This window comes from Syngnathus floridae, chromosome 14, assembly GCF_059516105.1.
Source record: "Syngnathus floridae isolate MCC-2025c chromosome 14, RoL_Sflo_1.0, whole genome shotgun sequence".
NCBI lineage: Eukaryota > Metazoa > Chordata > Actinopteri > Syngnathiformes > Syngnathidae > Syngnathus > Syngnathus floridae.
In genome coordinates, this window is record NC_142426.1 from 3059519 (window position 1) to 3080721 (window position 21203).

General features: G+C 48.5%; 2 protein-coding genes across 7 annotated transcripts; both read left to right on the top strand.

The window, feature by feature from the left end:
• Window positions 1-209: 209 nt before the first annotated feature.
• eif4g1a (eukaryotic translation initiation factor 4 gamma, 1a) lies at window positions 210-16725 on the top strand. Of its 5 annotated transcripts, none has more exons than XM_088397490.1 (31): window positions 210-700; window positions 3242-3364; window positions 3457-3543; window positions 4024-4056; window positions 5503-5682; window positions 5762-5861; window positions 7722-7873; window positions 8103-8195; window positions 8323-8398; window positions 8478-9335; window positions 9545-9633; window positions 9767-9944; window positions 10142-10275; window positions 10480-10599; window positions 10720-11124; window positions 11256-11402; window positions 11467-11700; window positions 11778-11882; window positions 12024-12317; window positions 12418-12526; window positions 12599-12695; window positions 12772-13103; window positions 13192-13307; window positions 13388-13560; window positions 13646-13771; window positions 13967-14048; window positions 14132-14230; window positions 14347-14487; window positions 14570-14651; window positions 14726-14863; window positions 15528-16725. In XM_088397490.1, exons 2-31 carry the CDS (start codon window positions 3290-3292, stop codon window positions 15713-15715), a joined length of 5043 nt encoding a protein of 1680 aa, XP_088253616.1. In that variant the 5' UTR covers window positions 210-700; window positions 3242-3289; the 3' UTR covers window positions 15716-16725. The 5 variants fall into 5 exon arrangements, with proteins under 5 accessions (XP_088253616.1, XP_088253619.1, XP_088253620.1 ...); XM_088397493.1 differs by having other exon boundaries at window positions 12418-12523; XM_088397491.1 differs by lacking the exon at window positions 210-700 and adding an exon at window positions 979-1098.
• Window positions 16726-17358: 633 nt separating this feature from the next.
• fam131aa (family with sequence similarity 131 member Aa) lies at window positions 17359-21057 on the top strand. 2 transcript variants are annotated; one of them, XM_088397502.1, is made up of 5 exons: window positions 17359-17653; window positions 18477-18588; window positions 18768-18944; window positions 20137-20280; window positions 20410-21057. In XM_088397502.1, the coding sequence occupies exons 2-5, from the start codon at window positions 18498-18500 to the stop codon at window positions 20739-20741; spliced, it is 744 nt and encodes a 247-aa protein (XP_088253628.1). In that variant the 5' UTR covers window positions 17359-17653; window positions 18477-18497; the 3' UTR covers window positions 20742-21057. The 2 variants fall into 2 exon arrangements, with proteins under 2 accessions (XP_088253628.1, XP_088253627.1); XM_088397501.1 differs by lacking the exon at window positions 17359-17653 and adding an exon at window positions 17677-18401.
• Window positions 21058-21203: the final 146 nt, after the last annotated feature.

Here is a 21203-nt window from a genome sequence, read left to right on the forward strand (position 1 = left end):
TTGAAGGACATTGAAGTGCATTAGATTGAGAATTGCGTTTTTAAATGCCAAGAGAAAGCCGAAAAAGGTTCTGTTGTTTGCAAAACACTCACTATACGAGAGACCGGACTACACTACAAAAACTACGCTCACTCAGAAGGCTTTGGGACCGGCGTTGTGGGGCGGAACGTTACCGTTGTGCGTTCTGCAATCAGACCCCCGCGCATTTACCCGGAAGTGATCCAAGCGACTAGGCAGCACACGCACCCGGCTAGCAGAGCACGGCGGCACCGGCTTCCTCGGCAGGCACGCAACGTCGCGCACTATGGCGTCGCTCTGAGTTCACTCACACGGCAGTTGTGTACATACCTCACCGGCAATCCGTCACCATCGACGCCTTGATAATGGACCTCCGGTCCAGGGGCTATTTTCGGGGCCATCGGAATCACCAATAGTACTCGTCAAGGACGAAATTGCTTGATTTTTGTCAGCACCGTCCCTGTTGCACGCCCCGGGATTTCATCAAGTGACAGACAGGAGTAGAGCCGGTTAGCCGCAGCTAGCTCGCTAAGTCAGTTGCCGAAGAAGGGCATCCTGGTTTGTGTTGGACCTAAAAAAAGTCAAGACACCGGGCAGTGACAATACCGCGAATCCCGGAGAGGACCCGACGAGAGGCCGACTCCCGGGTTGCAATTCAGCCGCGCCTTCACACGTTATCTTGGTAAGAATTCCGTTCGAGGTGAAAGTCGGTCGGCCGGCCGGGCTTCATTTTGTGTGTAGCCGCCTTCCAACAAGGCCCCATGCCGGCAGTCAACCCGCCGTGGATTTTCGAGCTCAGCCGACAAAGCTACGAAATTAACTGGTCGTTTGAAAAGGTCCGAATGCGTTGTGTTTGGACGTAGTTGTCTTGCAGCTCTCCATGGATGTGCGGGCGGATTGCAGGGCGCTTTTGAGCTAATCGCGACCACCATTAGCCGCATTACAGGCACGAGCTTCTCCTTGCTAATCTTCAGATGGTTGCCACCCTTTGGGATCTACGCCATCTACTTTCGCTCTTTTCCTCCGCCCAAACCACGATGTATCGCCACTTTTGATGTCAACCCGCTTGTTGTGATTAAGGTTATCACTCGAAATTGTCTTGTTGAATGAAAATGATTTGTCTGACTAGAAAAAGAAACTAAATCGAATCGCCTCGGATTCAGAGTGCCCGTAGAGTCGGCGGCCGGGGCCTGCAATGAAATCCACTTGACACAGTTGCGGCGCTAACGTTGACCCATCATCGTTGCAGTCAATGTTGACGGTTGGAGCACTATTTCGAATTGCGGCTCGTTTCGGTGTTGTCAAAGAACAATAATAGGTCAACGTCGGCTGCGTCCGGGGAGCACTTTTTGGTCAAATAACGCGGGACACAACGACCGGCCACGTAGCATAAGGCAAGCAAAAATGTCTCTTGACAGTGGGACACGTATCATTAGCCCGGCTGCTACTTTCTCCTCCTGGTTCCGTCGGCCCATTCTCCCCGGTAGCTCTACGAATTTCAGTCGTAACTGATCCGTGGGCTTCCTTCAACTCTGGGTTGCTCGAGATACCGAGCAACCGAGTGAGGATTAACCGCGAGTTTCGTTGAAAAAAGCATGGCGCTGGCTAATGCTAACGTCAGTCGCCGTTTTAGCAAGACGGTTCCAGAAGTAACATTGCAAACTACGTTCGTGTTCAAATATCACATTTCTTTTTTTACAAATACACAAACGGGTCGTTGTGATTATTGACTTCGGATGTTTTTAAGCTCAGGCCATCGACGCTAAACCTGAGCTTTGACCTCAGGTGTCCATTTTCTCCCATTTCTCCCTCACCGCTCGTGACATAACAATTTCAACTACAGAGAGTCCACAAAGTCACTTTGCAAATAATACGACAATTATTGTCAAGTAGTGTGTGTCGACATCAGTGGTTGGTTTTAATTCAGTTCCAGTTGCGTGCACTTGAACAAAGTATTGACTTAGGGGTTTCCACACTTGATTTGTAGTTGACAAAAAAATCAATTGCTGATTTTCCAAGTTTTTAATCAACTTCAACTGTGTTTACAGTCTCTTGACATTTAATGAATGTATTACAAAAGTAAATCGATAAAACCTAAAGCAAATATTTCTAGGATGTTTGGCGGATTGAACAAAATGTGCCAATGGTCAGGCCATCTCGTTCACCAGATTTAAAGACATCATTCATCTTTTGAACAAATATGCGGGAAGTTGATGGGCATGAAAAGCTCACGGATGCCGTTGCTGAACCATTTAGAGAAATATTGTAACAGATATATTTTTTTTTAATCCTCTATGTTACAATTCTGGAATAATATGAGATTTTCTTTCCAAGGTCCTTTTCCCATTTGTTGGTTTTTTTTTTAGGTCAGGCTTGCGCTCAAATAAAGGCAAGGGAGGAGAGGGTTTATCTACTTAAATTATCCTTGTTAATTTACTAAGCACTCTGACTTGCGGTTTTAAGAGTTCACTGTGAGTATGGCCCAAAATCCTACCAAGCAAATGGGGCGACTCCGAACTCGAATTACAAATAAATTATGTGTATATATATATATATGTATATATATATATATATATATATATATATATATATATATATATATATATATATATATATATAAAAAGCCTACCTGTCGACCAAAATGAAGCCTGCTGTTTGAAAATTGCGTTCTGCTACACCGCAATTTTCTTTTGAATTGTTTAACCTTATATAGAGGTGCATTCATGAAATGAGGCAAAACAACTTAAGTGTTTTCTATTTCTGTCATAATTTTCTGCTGCCAACTTTGTCCATTTTGCTTTTACAGTGCTTAAAATGACTTTGAATGCATCTTTTTAGAATTTACTAGCGACTGTCCAGAAGTGCGCATTCGGCTGAGGGTTTCCAAACAGTGATGAACGAAGTACCTTGCGATAGCCTCAAGTGAAAACTCATCGACTGAATAATTCTCCAATGTGATTAGGACTCAAGTAGTCATCCTATGGCCCACAAAAGCCATGCAAATTAAAGTGAGACAAAAGGAGGAGATGGTGGCAACGTTATCATGGGCGAAACCACTGACCACACCCTCATTTGCTGTCAAACTAGATGGTGCTGTTTGCACTTTCTGATGATTTATGAAGTTTTATCAACCTGACAGTAATGCTGCAAATTGCTACCAATAATTGTGCGTGTGTTTTTCACTCATTTAATTTTGACCCCTCCTTTGTCTCTTTCTCAATAGGTTGGCAACACATCGCCACCCTAATGCAGAACCATAAAAGAACGTGAAATGAATAAACCACCGCAGCCTATACCGGGACCCACCTCTGTCCCAAACCCCGCCCCCTCCCCCGGATTGACGCAGGTAAGTGACCCCAGCGCGAGTTGGAGTTGTGCGGTCTCGTATTTGCATGACGAAGCTTCCCTTTAGTTTTGTTATCTTCTCTCTCCCCCAAGGCCGCCTACGGACCCGGTCAGCCCCCGTCTCTTGTTTTCGCCACACCTTCACCCCCTCAGATGAACTCGGCTCCCCAGCCAAGACAGGTATGGTCCATTGCGTGCCATTATTAGAAAGCATTCCAGTCTTTTTCCAATTTGGAAAGTTGGGAATTTAAGGGAACATAATTAACAAAAATTCTATTTGGCTCTTAGAAATCGTTTTGGATAATAACCTCAACTGTTCTTTGGACATTTTTATTTGCCTTGTGTTGAGACAAAAATAAATAAATGGAATTACTCTCTTACACGTGGGCAAGGAGAGATTTATTTTGCTTATGACAAAATGTACATAAGGTCCATTTTCATTGAATGACCCCCAACTTCCCACAGAAAGTTTCCAACACTTCCCAAATTGCCCATCTTAACTTTCCATGGGAATTTAATGGCAAATTTCCATCCCTTTCTTTGCAAGTCAACTTCTCGTCGACTTGAGCCAAACTAGTTTGTGTGTCGTTTCGCGCGTGTCATTGCTTATTTTTCTGGCCGTGATCTTGACTTCTTTCCTGTGTTTTGCTGTTCTCCCAGTTTGCCGCAGGGCCCCGTACGTTACACCAACAGGTACTAACACCGCCCGCCCGCCCGCATAGTTCCATCCTTCCTCCCCGGTGTCGCCGTAGCACCGCGCATGTTATTGGCCACTGCGACGAGAATGCTTTTCGTTCAAACATTAGACAGGAGAGACGACAAAAGCTTTCCGTTTGGGTCTCGTGTCGATTCCGGTAATTGATTAAATTCTCCAGTTCTTTGAGACTGTAAGCGTGGGACGTTGAGCATTCATGTCAAACATTTTTTTCCAAGTGACAGCAGTCCTGTCTTATGTCACAATTTTTATCCGCTAACAAGCTGGTTGCTCTTGATATTTAAGAATTAAAATAGACTTTGCACGACGCCTATGCTAGAACACCTTGATAAGCACGACTTTTCATTTTCTACACAATTGACAGCCACAGAACAAAGACTTGGACTGCTGGTGGCTTTGTTTGTGGAATGCGAATGCGCGGCATGAATGATATTGTCGCGGCACGAGCCCGTTTCCAGCATCCCAAAGACGACCGCGTGTTTTGGAATGGCGCGCTGAAAGCGTTAAAGCAGCACAACGGTTGATTTCCATTCTGTGGGCAAGTCAAGAGCAAAAAAAAAAAAAAAAGTGACATTTTGCCCCCGCTCAAATAAGTTTGCGTTGCGAATGTTCTCGTACTTTCCACAATACCACCAGACAGTGTGCTAATTTCGTCCTTGTTCAATGTTGCCGCCCTCATCAGCATGATTCAAAAGTTTGCATGAGTCATTAACATCCTTAAGTCGTGTTAGCCCCGCCTCCTTCCGCCTGCATGCGCCTCTTCACTTCAAAATGGATCCCGCTCCACCTGCCGGGATCTCGCACGACTTGAGATCTCTCAGGACTTGCATGCGTAGACGCCGTTGCCAGGCTTTCTAGTACTTGGCCCCAGAGATTCCCCCCCCCCCCCCGGTCAACGTCTCGCAGCCTCGCTGGTTCGCACTGTCTCCATTTTCACGTTTATCTCCCTCTCTCTTGCTTTCTGCTTGTGTGTTGTGCGGCTGAAGGGTGGATACAGAGCGCTACAGGTAACGGCATTTCTCTCCCTGCAGCCAGTGCTGAAAGTTCAAGTGCAGTGAACCCCCGTTTATCATATATAAGTCACGTAAATGTAATGCAGCGGCACGTCCAAAGTGAGGTCCAGTCATTGTTTTGTAGTTGCCCCCAGCCATTTTGTGTCGTACTACGTAGAAGCCGCATGACTTGAGCAGACTTGCAAAGTCTACCTCGGCATGGAGTTTAAAAACGGTTGTCGCAGGGCCATACACGATGAAGTGTCCGTCATACAACAGGGGAGCACTGTACTCTCTAAATGAGCATTTGTTGTGATGTTTTCCATCCATCTCAGATCCGACGTTTGTGTGCGTAAGAGGAGCCATGCTGTCATCCTGGACGAGCGCTTTTGCTAACCACTTTTTTTGTCCCCCACCTTTCGACGTCTTCAGGGTTATTATTCGAACCGTCCTGCGATGGCCACCAGCACGCCGAGGGTCCAAACGAGCAGCGGCCCTCGACCCGTCGGACCTCCCCACGTCTACCCGCCGACCTCACAGATGATGCTCATCCCCCAACAGCAGCTCTCGTTCACTGGCTCCCCTCAGGGTTACTTCCTCCCCCCTGGGCAGGTGGGTTTTGCTCCTTCAAGTAGTGGAAGCTCTGCGAAATGCCTCTCATTGTCTCTGTGCCCTTTGTCCACGTGTGCAGTACGGGCGCCCATACATGCCACCTACTCAGCAGTATCCCGTGACCAGTGGGACTGCCGGCTTCTACGCGGGAACCAGCCCTGCTGAATACTCCGGCTACGGTAAGAGACGTGAGCCCGTGGAAAAGGATCCTCTCACACATCCTCACTGATTCATAATCATCTGTCACGTTGAAGGAAAGCGTTTAGTTTTCGTCCGCGCCCATGTTAGCCTCACCTCATCGCTCACCGGGTTGGCTGCATTTTTTTTTTTTTTTTTTTTGTCCGTCTGATCCGTGTTGAATCTCTTTGGGAGGGCAGAACACTGGTTGGTGCATGCGTTGTGGCTTTTTTGTTCCGCTTTGGCCTGTGTTTTATCTATCTGTAGTTTCAGCTCACAGGTTCCATGAAATGCTTCAAGACCACCACCCAAAAAAAAAAAAATAGCTTGTTCAGTTTTTGGGAATGAAATTTCACAACTTTCAAGTTCACTTCTGAAAGTTTCTAGTGCATTTTTGGTTGAGAGTGAAACATGAGGCAAAACAACTCTGATAATCATGACAGCTCTATTTTTATTTTATGTTGAGTATTTGAACTTTTTTTGTTTTTAATCCAGATAAGGCAATTGAGAACAGATCTCATTTGCAATGCCAACCTGGCTACAGACAGCAGAGCAGAGCAAAACAAATAAAAGCAATTCTCCAAAAACTGTAGCATGCTAAATAGTGCATCATGCACGAGATGACATCAAAAACCTCCAAGATCTGAACACACACTCCAAAGTGACAGCCAATCCTCGTTTCATGGGACCTTTTTAACACCCGGCTTCCTCTGAATCCTCTCGATAACTCATTCTGCATCTGTCTCTTCCTGTCCTCTTTCCTTCCTTCCTTCCCTCCTTCCTTCCTCCCTCCCTCTCCCATTCCTCGCTCCTCCTCCTTTTGCCGCGTTGGTTCAGAGCCCTCTCTTGCTGCGAGGGAGAGGCGGGGTGGCGGGGGGAGAGGCGGCGGCCGAGAGAACGGCCGTCTCTCTCTCCACGGTGCTCCTCTCACCTCCCAGCGCTACCCCGGTGAGTAGTGTGCGTGCGTGCGTGCGTGCGTGCGTGCGCGCGCGCGTCGGCCAGCCAGCTTCAGTGGCGCCTCTCGTCTCCACTCTTGTTGTTGTGTTTCACTTTTTAGTGGACCTGCATGCGCGCTGCTGCTCTTCACAAGAAGCCTGTTGTGTTGTTGAAATACACACGTCGAGTTAGGCGTATTCGACTTTGCGGAGGAATTCCAGGATGCCCCTGACTACTTGTCATACTTTTTTTTTGCTCTTGTCCAACAAGGAGCTGAGAAGCAAAGTTCACAGCAGGTTTTTGACCCTCAAATCGACCAGCCACGTCCACTTGATGTTTTTGTTTAACTTGCTGTTACAACCTGACGATGCTCAGTGGCCGCCGTCCCCCAAGAGCGTCCTGTTAGATGGCGAGGGATGCTCGAGCATGTCGAAATGTCCACAGCACCTTGAAGCAAATTCTTAAATACCAAAACCAGGACCTCAATTAGTCACTTGATAGTTAAAACACCTCTTGTAACTTTGCTTGCTCAGCTTCTTATTTAATTTTTTTTTTTGGGGGGGGGGGGGGAGATGATAGAAATACAAATACCGCAAGATAAAGGCTCAGTGCAATCGTTCAGAGACATCAAAATATTTATTCGTATCGGTTGTCAGGTTCAGCAACAGCGGGAATTTTGTTTTCTGAAAAATCTACTGCGCAAGCTTTTATGGGCCCAATTTATAAACCCCAAATATATTTCCATAAAGCCCGATGCGCTTGTTTTGACGGACTTCACTTGAGTGAGCAATTGACATCTGCAATGACTTTTTGTTCCCCAAGTTCGGGTTTGGTCTTGTCTTTTAAAAAGCAAACAGTTTGAAAGAAGCATGTCTTGTGCTCATTGTTGACCTTTTTTCTTGTTGTTGTCAAATTCCAATTTGCAGCAGCAGCATACTACCCGGCTCAGCCGCCGTACTCTGCGTCTGTCCAGCCCGCACAGGTCATTATCAACCCTGCCCAGCAACAGCAACCAGCCCCCCCTCCTCAGCAGCCTCCGGCACCGACACAAGGCCCACCAAAGAGGGAACGTAAACCGGTAGTGTGTCCCAACAAAAGGGCAGCGGACCTCTTGTCTGAGGTCACTAACTGAATGGAGAGCAAATCTATTGTTTGTTCAATGTGGAACTTTCCCCTTTTAATTCAAAATAACAAAAGTTGAGGGGGAAAAAAAGAAAAGACAAACTCTGGTTGTCGGTCGATGTTTACGTACCATGAATGGAGGCTTATAGAAACCTAACCTACACTTTGGCCTTTCCTCACAACAGATCAGAATACGCGACCCCAACCGGGGCGGACAAGATATCACGGAGGAGATCATGTCCGGTGGAAGGTCCGCCACTACACCGACTCCACCGCAAGTAAGAAAGCTAAACCACACAAATGAGGAACTTGAACTGCTTTTGAAGCCAGAAAAAAACATTTTCGACGGTCTGCTGAGTTTTACCAGCCATCTTACCTCTTGAATTGTACCTTGTGTGATTGCAGGCCAACACCACAGAAGCCGGACCTGCACAGACCAACGGTGAAGTCATTCCGCCTGTTACAGCAGCCACAAGATCAGGTGTGTGCCTTTCCTCACTTCTACATTGTTCACTACCGTGACATTGTTGTATTTATTGATCTTTATTTGGATCCCCCAGATGACAACCTCGAGCTGGTTGGCAATGTTGAAACCCCCCCACCACCTCCTCCCACCACAAACCCCGAACCCGCGTTTGATGCCTCACAGGAAGCAGACAACCAGAACGCGCCGGCCGCAGAATTGGAACCTGCCGCCTCTGACCTGGCTCCCGAGGTGGCGTCCCAACTGGCGGAGGAGCGGCCAGTTCCCTCTCTCCTCCCACCTGTTACAGCGGCCTCCTCCTGCGCGGAGGAAGTTAAAGTCGACGCTAACGTCGCTGACACGGTAGACGCTCCCGTCTGCCCCGCTCCTTCGACGGCGCAAGAGGAGGAACCACCGGCCACCCCGGCTCCGTGCGAGAAAGCGCCAGAAAAGCAACAAGTGGAGGAAGTGCACGAGGAAGAGGAAGAGTCCGCCGAGGTCAAAGCAGTAGAGCCTGTTGGTGAACTTGCAGAAGTCGTAGCCCCCGTTGATTCGGATACACAGGAAATGCCTACAGAGATGGCGACGGAAGCGCCTCAGTCTTCCGTCTCGCCGCAGGAGCCCGCCGCTTCAACGACTCCAAATGTCGAGCCCAAACCCGAAGCCACGCCGGCCGAACCGGCGGAGCCTCCTCTCTCCAACGGCCTTCCTCAGGATGTGGAGGAACTCGCTGAAGAAGACACTACGCCCTGCGACCAGCCAGACACTTGTCAATCTCAGGAATCTGAACCTGTGGCTAAAACGGCAGTGCCAGTCGCGGAGGAGATGGAGCTCGAGGAGAAGGAAGTGCTGCTGCTGGCGGAAGAGAAAAATAAGGAAGTTGTCAAGGTGGCAAAAAGTGAGGACGTCCCTCCTGTCACTGTAAACGCTCCTACAGAAGAATTTACTATGCAAGGTAAGCTCGCCTATGATCGCATACAAAGAACAAAGAAGATATTCTGCAATAGAGACTGTTAAAAACACACACACACACTTGGGGGAAATTTTAGTTGTACTGAAGTGCTCTTGTACTGTAAAAACACAGAAAGAAAAAGAAAAAGCGATACCGCCAGGGAAGGTTGGGTGCTGCATCAAACACTTGCTAATCGCGTTCTTCTCTTGAAGCTGCTACGTCTGTGCCAAAGAAGAGGAGGAACATGAAGGAAATCAACAAGAAGGAGGCCATCGGAGACCTCCTCGATGCCTTCACAGAGGTTTGTATCAGCAGACCGCAGAACAAAAGAAGATTGCAACAAGTCCGCATAGATGTCATCATTATTTTAGGCCGGCTTTTCTTTAAAAACACCGCTCGAGACAAACTGCGGACTCTTGTTTTGTCGACCCCAGGAGCCGGATGCTAAGCCCGCCTCTGAGCCCTCGTCCACTCAGGCCGACCCCGTCCCTGTTGCTCCAGCTGAACCTCCCGCCGAGGTGGCAGATGAGACCTGGGAGGAGAAAGAGGACAAGCAGAATGCAGAACCTCAATCCAAAGCTGAGTCCAGTGACAAGAACCAGTACAAAGAAGGTGGGTGGGCAAAGTTGCATAGAGCAACAATTACCAACCGCTGCCAGAAATGATCTGGAGTTTCTGCTCCACCAGGCTGTGACCAAATTGATCAAGATACTGCGCTCGTTTGTTTTTTGGCGGTTTTGAGCGCGTGTGTGTATAGCACTTGAATTTCTCCCCGCTCCCATTACATTTGTCTTCATTCATCACCCCAGAACACTGGAAGCCACTAAACGCCGAAGACAAAAAGCGCTACGACCGAAAGTTCCTGCTGGGCTTCCAGTACAGCAGCGCCAGCATGAATAAACCCGAAGGACTGCCCGTCATCAACGACGTGGTTCTGGACAAGGTGAGCATATTAATCACGTCGACAGGGAATAACTCTCAGCTGGAAAAAGTTGAGGCGCATCAACAACCTGGCCCACAATCATTTAGTTGCCACAGAAGTGCTCTCAAAAAATCTGCAACTTTCAAGCCATTTATTGATATAAAAAATTCCAACTGTTCTGATCCGTTTCATTCAGGAAGTCAATAATTGCGTCCTCCGTTTCAGGTGATCAAGCCTTCGCTGCGGCCCACGGAGCCAATTCGAACGATGAATGTTGGCATGGATTTCACCCCCTCGTATTTGGGCAACCTGGGCAGCAGATCAGTCGGAGGACTGCGCGGACCGGTACTTGTTGTTCCTATTTGCGCGTTCAAATGACTCAAGTGGATAGAGAACAAAGAAGGCGGATTCGCTCGGCAAAAGTAAATAAGTATATCATGCTGTCGCTCTCCCCTCCCGCCTTAGCCCCCCGGGCCACGGCGTTCCCAGCAGGGTCAGCGGAAAGAGCCACGGAAAATCATCACCAGCATGTCGCTCAACGACGACGTGCAGCTCAACAAAGCGGAGAAAGCCTGGAGGCCCTCGACCAAGAAGAGCAGCCGTGGCCGTGGCGAGGAGGAATCCGCGGCGACCACCAATGAAGAGCTCACGCCTGCGCAGGCCCAAACGCAAGAGCTCTTGAAGCGACTGCGCAGTATCCTCAATAAACTGACGCCGCAGAAGTTCCAGGAGCTGATGAATCAGGTCAAGGAGCTGACCATCGACACGGAGGAAAGGCTGAAAGGCGCCATCGACCTCATCTTTGAGAAAGCCATCTCAGAGCCCAGCTTCTCCGTGGCCTATGCCAACATGTGCCGCTGCCTTTCGGGGGTAAGTGGCGCTGGTGTGCTGTGATTGGGGCGTTTGTTCACTCCACCGGCAATGACAAACAACTCTTAGGGTCGTAAGTTATCCAATAAGGTGGACTCAACCTCTGAAAATAACAATTGTCTTGTCTTCAGTTGAAAGTCCCTGCCACAGACAAACCAGGATATAGTGTCACCTTCCACAAACTGCTGGTCAACCGCTGCCAGAAAGAGTTTGAAAAGGACCAGGATGACGACGTGTTCTTTGAGAAAAAGCAAAAAGAGATGGAGGCCGCCAAAGAGGTAAGTCATCAACTCGCCGGCCGCCACCAGCCGCATGTTGACCCACTTTGCGCCGTACCCCCAGGAGGATCGTGAGCGCTTGCGCCTGGAGCTCGAGGAGGGCCGAGACAAGGCCAGGCGGCGCTCGCTGGGCAACATCAAGTTTATTGGGGAACTTTTCAAGTTCAAGATGCTAACGGAAGCCATCATGCACGACTGTGTGGTCAAACTACTGAAGAATCACGACGAAGAGTCTCTGGAGTGTCTGTGCAGGCTGCTCTCCACCATTGGCAAAGACCTGGACTTCGAGAAAGCTAAGGTTTCAGATATTAACCCTGAATTCCATAACTGTAGGGATGCATCCATGACTGAATTGTTTCTCTTTGTCCAACTCAGCCTCTTATGGATCAGTATTTCCATCAAATGGGAAAGATCATCAAAGAGAAGAAAACATCATCCCGAATCCGCTTCGTGATGCAAGATGTCTTGGACCTCAGACGGGTGAATGTTCCATGTTATTTTCTGCAGAGGCATTAGTCTCAAGTGGACCAACCCCAGGCCTCGTCCGGGAATTCTAAACCATCCTTTGGCGAGAGAAAGGCATTAATGAAGCTTTCTTGTTTTCTAACCTTCCTCCGTCAGTGTAACTGGGTGCCCCGTAGAGGAGACCAGGGTCCTAAAACCATCGAGCAGATTCACAAGGACGCAGAGATGGAAGAGCACAGGGAGCAGATCAAAGTCCAGCAGCAGCTCATGTCCAAAAAGGACACAGGTGGAGGAGGCGGCGGTGGCGGCAGGATGGGTGGAGGAGGCATGGGCGGCCGTGGTCCTCACACGCAGGGAGGTGGTCGGGGCAGCCAACCCCAGGATGAGGGCTGGAACACAGTGCCCATCACCAAGAGGCCCTACGACACCGCCCGCCTCAAGATCACAAAGGTAAGGCTCCTTAAGTTCACTTTGCATAACATGGTTCCATCCGAATGTTGAACTCTCTCTCTCGCTCATCTTTTCATTTTGTCTCGTGCTTCTCATGCAGCTCGACAATCCGGACCTCAACAATCAGCGGTTGGCTCCGTTAGGCAAAAGCTGGGGCAAAGGTAGCAGCGGAGGAATGGGAGTCAAAACCGTAACTGGAGACCAAGGTAGTAGTCCCTCTCCACGCAAAATGTCTTTTTGACTGTGGCCATTTTAAACGTGTCCTTTCCCTCCCGATTTAGACTCTGGTCGGCCGACGACCAGCACCGTGAACCGCTTCGGTGCCCTGCAGCAGTCCAGCTCCTTGTCCTCGGACTCGGATCGTAGAGCTCCACAGAGGTCTGCGGTGTTCTCACGATCTTATTTTCATTTGTATGCACCTGGAAACTGCGCTTACATTTGCCAAAATCGGCAGGCCGAGCTCCAGCCGTGAGCGAGGCGGCGACAGAGAGCGGGCGGATCGGGACCGAGATCGATTTGATCGCTTTGACCGCGACGACAGAAGCAGTCGAAGCCAAATCACCAAGCGGAGCTTCAGCAGAGAAACGGAGGAGCGTGGCGGGAGGGGCGGCGATAACAAGCCTACCAATGAGCCCGTGCGCCGCGTGGCCAGCATGACGGACAGCCGCGATCGGGGCAGCCGGGACAGAGGCAGCCGGGACAGAGGCAGCCGGGACAGAGGCAGCCGGGACCGACGCAACAGAGATGGCCGAAGCCCGGACATAGGCCCGAGCAAAGACCTTCCGGGTATGACCAAGGCCAAATGTTAACTTTTACAACCGTTTCAAAGTAGAACGTGGGATTGTATTTTTTTTTCTCATCTCCTCATTTTTAGCAAAGCACGATAGTGCACCCGCTCCTTCTCTTCCTAAACCAGCATTGACAGAAGAGGAGCTTGAGAAGAAGTCCACCGCCATCATCGAAGAGTACCTCAACATCAATGATTTGAAGGTACGAGCGGCGCCATTGCGCCCGCCCAACCCACCGTACAGCTCTAACACCTCTGCCTTTGTCTTCCTCCGGCGCTGTAGGAGGCGCTGCAATGCGTGACCGAGCTCAACAGCAGCGCCTTGCTCTACGTGTTTGTGCGGCAGGGCGTGGAGGCCACGCTCGAACGCAGCACCAGTGCTCGTGAGCACATGGGCACGTTGCTACACAAACTCACCAGTTCGGGGACCATGCCCGTTGCGCAGTATTTCAAAGGGTGAGTTCAGCTCAGCCCGGCCGGCTCCATGTTCACCGACCGGCATGTGCCGAACTCCGAGTTGCTCATGTTTTTGTTGACGCAGACTTCTCGAGATCCTGGAGGTCGCCGAAGACATGGCCATAGACATACCTCACATCTGGCTCTACCTGGCTGAAATCATCACCCCCATGCTCCTTGAAGGCGGCATCCCAATGGGACAGCTCTTCAGGTGAGCTAAGGGGAAAAAAATGGAGGCAGATCAAATATTGACACGGTTAACCATTTCATTTCACACATTTGTAGACAAGCAATTCTAAAGACACTTGACATCCACCTTGAAGATGTTGCCTTCACTTTCCGCGCGTTACACGAAACAAACAAAAATGTAGCGCAAAGCTCGACAGTGTCTTAATTGCTCCTCCAGGGAGATCGCAAAGCCGCTCTTGCCTCTGGGGAAGGCCGACGTGCTGCTAGTGCAAATCCTCCACTCGCTCTGCAAAGGGATGGTACGTGCTTAAATCACCACTGCCTTCGTCATGTTGCAAGAGACCATGCTGATTTTTGAGTCTTTCCGTGTTTTTGACGCTAGACTTGCAGTAAGGTCGGCACCCTTTGGAAAGAGGCAGGACTGAACTGGAGCGACTTCCTGGCCAAGGATGAAGACGTCAACAAGTTTGTCACAGAGCAGGTGCGTTACGAAAGCTCATGGTGGGATTTGTTAACATGTTCTTTTTCAGTTTGGGCTCAATGAAGACATAAAAGGCCCAATTTATTGAAGCCGATTTTTGTTTTACTTTCTTTCAGAAAGTGGAATTCACAACAGGCAAGGAGCAGGAGTCCAAGGAGAGCACTAAAAAGTTGCTGAGCGGGGACGAGCTCAGGCAAGAGTTGGACCGCCTCCTTCGCGACAAGGCCAGCGACCAGCGGATCAAAGACTGGGTGGAGGTGCCTACTCGCTTCTTTTGAGCGCAAAGACAAATAAGAAAATAAACAGCATGCACAGGCTAAATAAACCTGCTCCTTTCAGGCCAACCTGGATAAGCAGCAGAGCTCCTCCAACCATTTTGTACGTGCACTCATGACCGCCGTGTGCCAGTTGGCCATCATAGGTAAGTCAGCTGCTGTCTTAGCTTAGCTTTTAACTTGAAAATTACCTTCTTTCAATGGCGCGTGGCTTCCTCAGGAGACCCGTACAAGGTAGACTTGCCGCTGATCAACAACAGAGCCGCCCTGCTGCAGGGCTTCCTGAGCGACGAGCAGAAAGAGCTGCAGGCGCTCTACGCCCTGCAGGCTCTCATGGTGCAAATGGAGCAACCTGCAAGTGAGTCTTGCGCTCAATCGCTTGATAATCCGCCCTATTTGAAGGGGGTGTTCCACAAGTCTCGATTCTAGGCCCACTCTAGCCATCAGTTACTTGGCATTATTTGGTATTTAAGTGCAGTTATGTCTGTATTGTGTTTGGCTTGGGTCAAATTTGAACGATTCCCCATCTGATTTTTCATTTCAATTCCTGCTCCGACGGCGTCTCAATTCCCATTTTTTTTTATTCTTATTCAATTTTTGGCGGCTCGGTGGCGCACTGGGTAGCACGTCCGCCTCACTGTTAGGAGGGTGCGGGTTCGATTCCACCTCCGGCCCTCCCTGTGTGGAGTTTGCATGTTCTCCCAGGTCCCGCGTGGGTTTTCTCCGGGAACTCCGGTTTCCTCCCACATCCCAAAAACATGCTTGGTAGGCCGATTGAGCACTCCAAATTGTCCCTAGGTGTGAGTGCGAGTGTGGATGGTTGTTTGTCTCTGTGTGCCCTGCGATTGGCTGGCAACCGGTTCAGGGTGTCCCCCGCCTACTGCCCGTTGACGGCTGGGATAGGCTCCAGCACGCCCGCGACCCCCGTGGGGACTAAGCGGTTCAGAAAATGGATGGATGGATTATTCAATTTTTATGTGGTACTTGGCATAAACATGTCCTTGTAAATGTTACCTTTGCAGACCTCCTGCGTATGTTCTTTGACGCGCTGTACGACGCCGATGTCATCAAGGACGATGCCTTCTACAAGTGGGAGTCCAGCAAAGACGCGGCGGAGCAAAACGGCAAAGGCGTGGCCCTCAAGTCCGTCACCGCCTTCTTCAGTTGGCTGCGTGAGCCCGAGCCTGAGGAAGAGTCCGACAAGGACTGAAAATCTGCCTCCACCCTCTGTTGGCCCGAACGGCGAGTAGGTAGCGACTCGAGGGACAATCTTGCTGATGAGGCAGACTCAAAATCAAAATCCTCAATGAGGAAAAATATCTTTATTTTTTTTGTTGTTGTTGAGGGATGGACTCAGAAAACAATCAGTTCTCTCCTCCCTTCCGCCTCTCTTCGTTCAATGTTCCTGAGGGATGGACTCAGAAAACAATCATTTCTCTCTTCCCTTGCGCCTCTCTTCGTTCAATGTTCCCCATAAACTTGAAAAGTAATCCAGCAGGGTGGTTCATGCAGGTTGTGACATGTTCCCGCCACATCACTATGAAAATTCACCACACTGCAGACCTTTTTTTTTTTTTTTCCCCCGTTTTTGACCGATCACTGAGATGATTGTCAGTAGTGGTTCTTCACCCAGCATAAAAGAAGTACGTTTCTAAAAAGCAACATCGCCTTGTTGGCTTGCTTCCTCCCCTCTTTTTTTTTTTTTTTTTTTTTTTTTTTTGCCCCCTCGCCCCTTTTTTTTTCTTTTTTTCAATCTTGCTGGGATTTTAAGAGGACGGGCAAATGCGGTGTGATCACAATGCTTCCTCGCCATCACGCCGACTGACTCTTGGTCTCTGTTACCTCTGCTGCAGAGGGACACTTCACCACCCAATTGCCATTAAAACTTGAAATCTATAGAAATTGACTTGACGCGTTATAGAAAGTTAAAGCAGAAAATATCCGGAAGCCTTTTTCTACATCAAGTGGGAAACTCCTTTCTGGAGCATTCTGTAAATATATACTAATTGAAAACATTTTTTTTGTTTTGTGGTTATTTTTGAAATAATGCAGTTGTCCGGATGCAGAGAGGTGCTTTAGATAATCCTTTGATTATTAGTTTTATTGGAATTTTGTAAATATTTTTTTTTTTGCTTTCTTTATTTAAGAAATTTTGGCTTCTTTTGCATCGGAAACTGGAAAGATGAGGAACATTGCAAATAAAGGACTTGTTAAGTTGCAGTCAAGAATATTTTTTCTGACCCGGAACAACCATTCATGTACTGGACACTTGACTTGTGGAAGGTATTTCAAGTGTCAAGGTTGCTTTGACGTAGTATATTAACAAGATTATCTTTGCAGTTTAAGTAGCAGTTGTATATTTTCAAGACTGAAAGTTGTATCATTCATATTTGAGAGAAAATTGAATATTTTGTAATCTCAAGTTGTATATACTTAGAAAAAGTTGAACTTGTGTCAAATTTATCATATGACATTGCTTTTATCACATTACATCAAATTAATTTCTGTAAATGTCATGAAAACACAAACAAAATGTGAAACCTTTCACTTGATGTGAAATTAAGCACGTTATGTGGATTTTATCTCGATAAAACGTCACATAACATCGACTTTTTCTTGTGAAATGTATCACCTTTATCATGTCATGTGATCATTTATAATTTAGCACATTTAGAAAATTACATTTCTATGATTCAATCACAAACGTTATAGTATTGAAATGTGCATATACCACCGTAAAATGTAAAAAAAAATACGTTAAGTTTATTACATAACGTGGAGGAATCATACAGTTGAATGGACTTAGTGTGCAAAAATATATAAATGCCCTCATGTCGGAGGGGTGTGTGTGTGTGCAAAAGAGGCCATAGGGGCGGGGTGTGCCACCGCCTTGATGACGCTCGTCATATCGGCAGACATTCAGCCAGCCGAGCGATCCATGGTGCCTCCTCCTCATTCACCTCTTCCTCCTTCCGTGGCCGACGTTGGACGCCGGAGTGGTTGAGGATGCTCGGCTCGGCGGCGGTGGTGGCGACGGCGGCGTGACAGCACGCGAGGACCGACGTGCTTTCTCCTCCCTTGGAATCTGTTGATCGTCTCTGGGTCGGACGCCGCTCCACGCTTTTAGGATGAGCGACGTGATTTACAGGTAGGGTGGACAAAACGGCGTGTGTGGGTCGGGATGCGGGCTGTAGGTTGGAGGTCGTTTGGGGGGGTCAGGAGCGCCATCCCCGCGGCCCCCTGCCTTGTTTTTGCTACGTAACTGCATCGCTTGCAGGCCCTGACGTCACGCGTGTGCAATGCTGCGGTACTTGAACGCACCGTTTCTTAACATCCGGGCCGCCCCCGCGAGGAGGGCTGCTCAGAGGGGCTTTAGGTCGAGCCCACTTGTTGGTCAACCGCGTGAGCACCGTGCGTCACTTTATTAGGTCCACCTGCACTATCCACCGTGACACCCATTGTCTGACAGTAACGCTATGATATTTGTTCCGAAATGTAATAGTGTGGTTGCGCTGCATAATGAGAGGTTTTACTGTCTCGTGTATAGTTGATTGGTCGATATCCAGTCGAAGTGCATTTTACTAGAGCACCTTAGTATGGAGAACTCCACGCGCGTCCCACTATGCATGATGTGCTCTTGGTGGCACTATGCCTCTAATGGGGATTTGCAGCTGCACGCTGGGCCTGAGCTGCTTAGTACACGCCATATGCTTGAACCCCACCTCCCTGCACTCTGACCTTTGGGCAACCATTTGGCTAGCTTAACAATGTAGGCCAGGGCCAAAGCTTTGAAAGCACACCAGCCAGCCTGTTGCGGTTGTTAGTTTTACCGAGGCATGCATGCCATGAGCCAGAGCTCCAGGAGTAGCAAAAGGAGGTGGCAGGATGACCAAGAGGTGAGATAGTCTGTTTTTCTTTTTCTTTCTTTCTTTTAATTTCTTGTGACAACGATCCACTGTTGTGACTTGCAGGTGAAATTCGAGAAGAGTGACATGATTCCAAAGTCAGGCAAATCTTCGGCGGACTCGCGGAAAAGTGTGGGCATCCATGAGTTTGCAGCGCTAGCTAGATCCTCCTTGAATGGTAAATTGCCTCAAACTTTTTCATCTTGGAACCATATGAAATACGTTTTGTGATCAATTTGATTTGGATGTAACTCAAAATCTATACAATGGTGCTCTTTAAAGTTGAGAGTTTGACAGTCGACATGAGTTAAGTGGGATTGTCGGTGTTGTATTTGTAAGCCAGCTGTCACCACACAGGCATCTCTCAGGCGGTGAGGGACCATGTGACCAAGCCCACCTCGCTGGCCCAGGGCCGGGTGGCCCACCTCATCGAGTGGAAAGGTTGGCCCAAACCCGCCAACCCCCCCCAGGCCGCACTCTTCAGCTCCTACTGTCACCTGAGCGAAGGCGAGAAGGAGGCTCGCTTCGCTGCAGGTACGACGCACACGCACACACAAACTGCAAACACACTTTCATTCAGCTGGCTTTGTATTTTGCATCATTTTCTTGTGAATGTCGAAATGAGCTCTTCTACTATTATGTGTGGGAAAAATCAGATCAAATCTCTATTCAAATGTCCCTAATTGAATTGCAATGTTCTTCATATTTTCAATTTTTTTTAGGTATCCCCAATTAATGTACCGTATCATTTATTTAAAAACAAAGGATTGTAAATACAAGCCTTTCCACATGTTGTAAAAAATAGAAGAGCCTGAATCTAATATTGTTAATATTTGTAATTAAAAGGCATCTCATGCACTATTTTATTCATTCATCATTCACAGCATTCTCGTTAATTGTGTTCAAATTACAATACATCATTTGGAATTTTATTTGAAAGCTTAACATATTTTCATTTGTAATTATGAATATTGCATCAAAGTATGTCACCAAATATTTGACGCAAAAATATATTGTTGTTGCTGATGCAATTCGAGCTCCATTAAGATGGTGCAAGTAGATTCCTTCTATGTTTGATTGCTCTGCATCTTTTGACTTGGTCGGGTTTAGCGACAGCACCTCCGATCTTTTGTCAGGCACCTAATCCCCTAATCGTCTCGGCAGGTCTCGGTGGCGAGCAGATGGCGGCGGCTGGCCCTGCCAGAACCACTTGTTGTTCTTGTTGTTTGACTGTGACTCATCCTCGTCGCCATCCTCGGCCGTGACGTGACGTTAGCTGCTTAGAGCAAAGTGGCGACGCTTATCTGCAATCAAAACACTTGACTGTCTTTCCCCCAACGGTGACTGAGCCAAGGCACTGCTTTTATCCGAGTCAAAAGGCATCCCTCTTGATATCGGGGTCCGCCTAATGCGGTTCTCACTTCATTAAATTTCATACAAAAATATTTGTATGTTTTAAAATACAATATTCTGAGGGTTTTAAATTTGAAAGTGGATCAGTAGGTCCGTTTGACTGCGCTCAGAACGAAAATAGGGCACAAAGACTCAACTGTTGTTCTTTCAATAGATTTGGAATTATTAACATGAACCTGTGTCCAAGTAAATTTTTAACAAAAATGTGTCAACTGGTCAATTTGTCCTGCTTCAAATGGGTCCATTTTGGAGTGGGTCACTTTGACCCGCAGTGGGTCTAAACTCCACCAACTCGATTGCTCCCCCCTCCAAGGCGTGGCCGAGCAGTTTGCCATCGCCGAGGCCAAGCTGCGAGCGTGGGCGTCGGTAGACGAGGACGACGCGGACGAGGAAGACTCCAACGACGAAGACGCCAAAGCGGGCTCTCACGCCGACTTCCCTCCTCGGAGCACAGCAGGTACCCCACCGACCCCGACCCCAAAGCACTTCCACATCATCTGCCGTCATCCATCACTGACCAAAGACCCCCTTCCCCATCTCTTCCATCCACCCACGTAGGTTTTCTGACTATCTCCTCCTCCCTTAGACTCCGCAACGTGCGATCCTACCTGCCCAGCTCGGATCCGGCGTGAATGCATTTTCCAGGAGGAAGGCAACGGCGGCGAGGTGTGTGTCCACCACAAACCGGAGTGGAGGCCCGGCCGTTTCGATTCCTGTTACTCGACCTCGCACTCGGAATCTCCTGGAGAGGAGGACGAGGAGGAAGAAGATGAGGTGTTCCAGGAAGCCCAGGCGTGGAGCTCCGACCGCTTCCCGTTGGACCGGGCCTCCTCCGGGGTGGCGTCCCTGGATGAGGATGACGAAGAGAACCAGGAGCAAGGAGGAGACAAGCTGGAGGATAAAGAGTATTTGATGTGATGTGTCGTCCATGTCGTTCATGGTGGATATGACATCATGTGTTCTGCTTTGCCTTGTGTCCTCCTTCTTCTTCACTCACCCCCCCCCTTCCTCTCTAAGTCTATTTTCAGTCCAAAAGCTCCACTGGAGAAATGTGAGCGGAATGTAACGCTGTCCGTTTTGTACAAAGTTTTGGTGTCAAGTGTTGCTATGGCGTGATTTTTCTATGGAATATTTTGTAGTGTTGTATTTTATCGGGGTTCATGCTGTGTCACGTGGATGTTGATACTGAATGTCCTTGCACACGTCAAAATACAAGGTGACTTTTTCTGGGGGAGCGCACGAGTCTTTTTTTGCGGGCAGCTTCAAACCATCGTGTCAGGCTGTCATTTTTTCTAACTTTCCATGGATGCTATTTGGTACTGCAGTAGTATTCAAAATCTGTTGAGGGCCTGAAAAGGAAAACAATTCTCCAGCCCGATG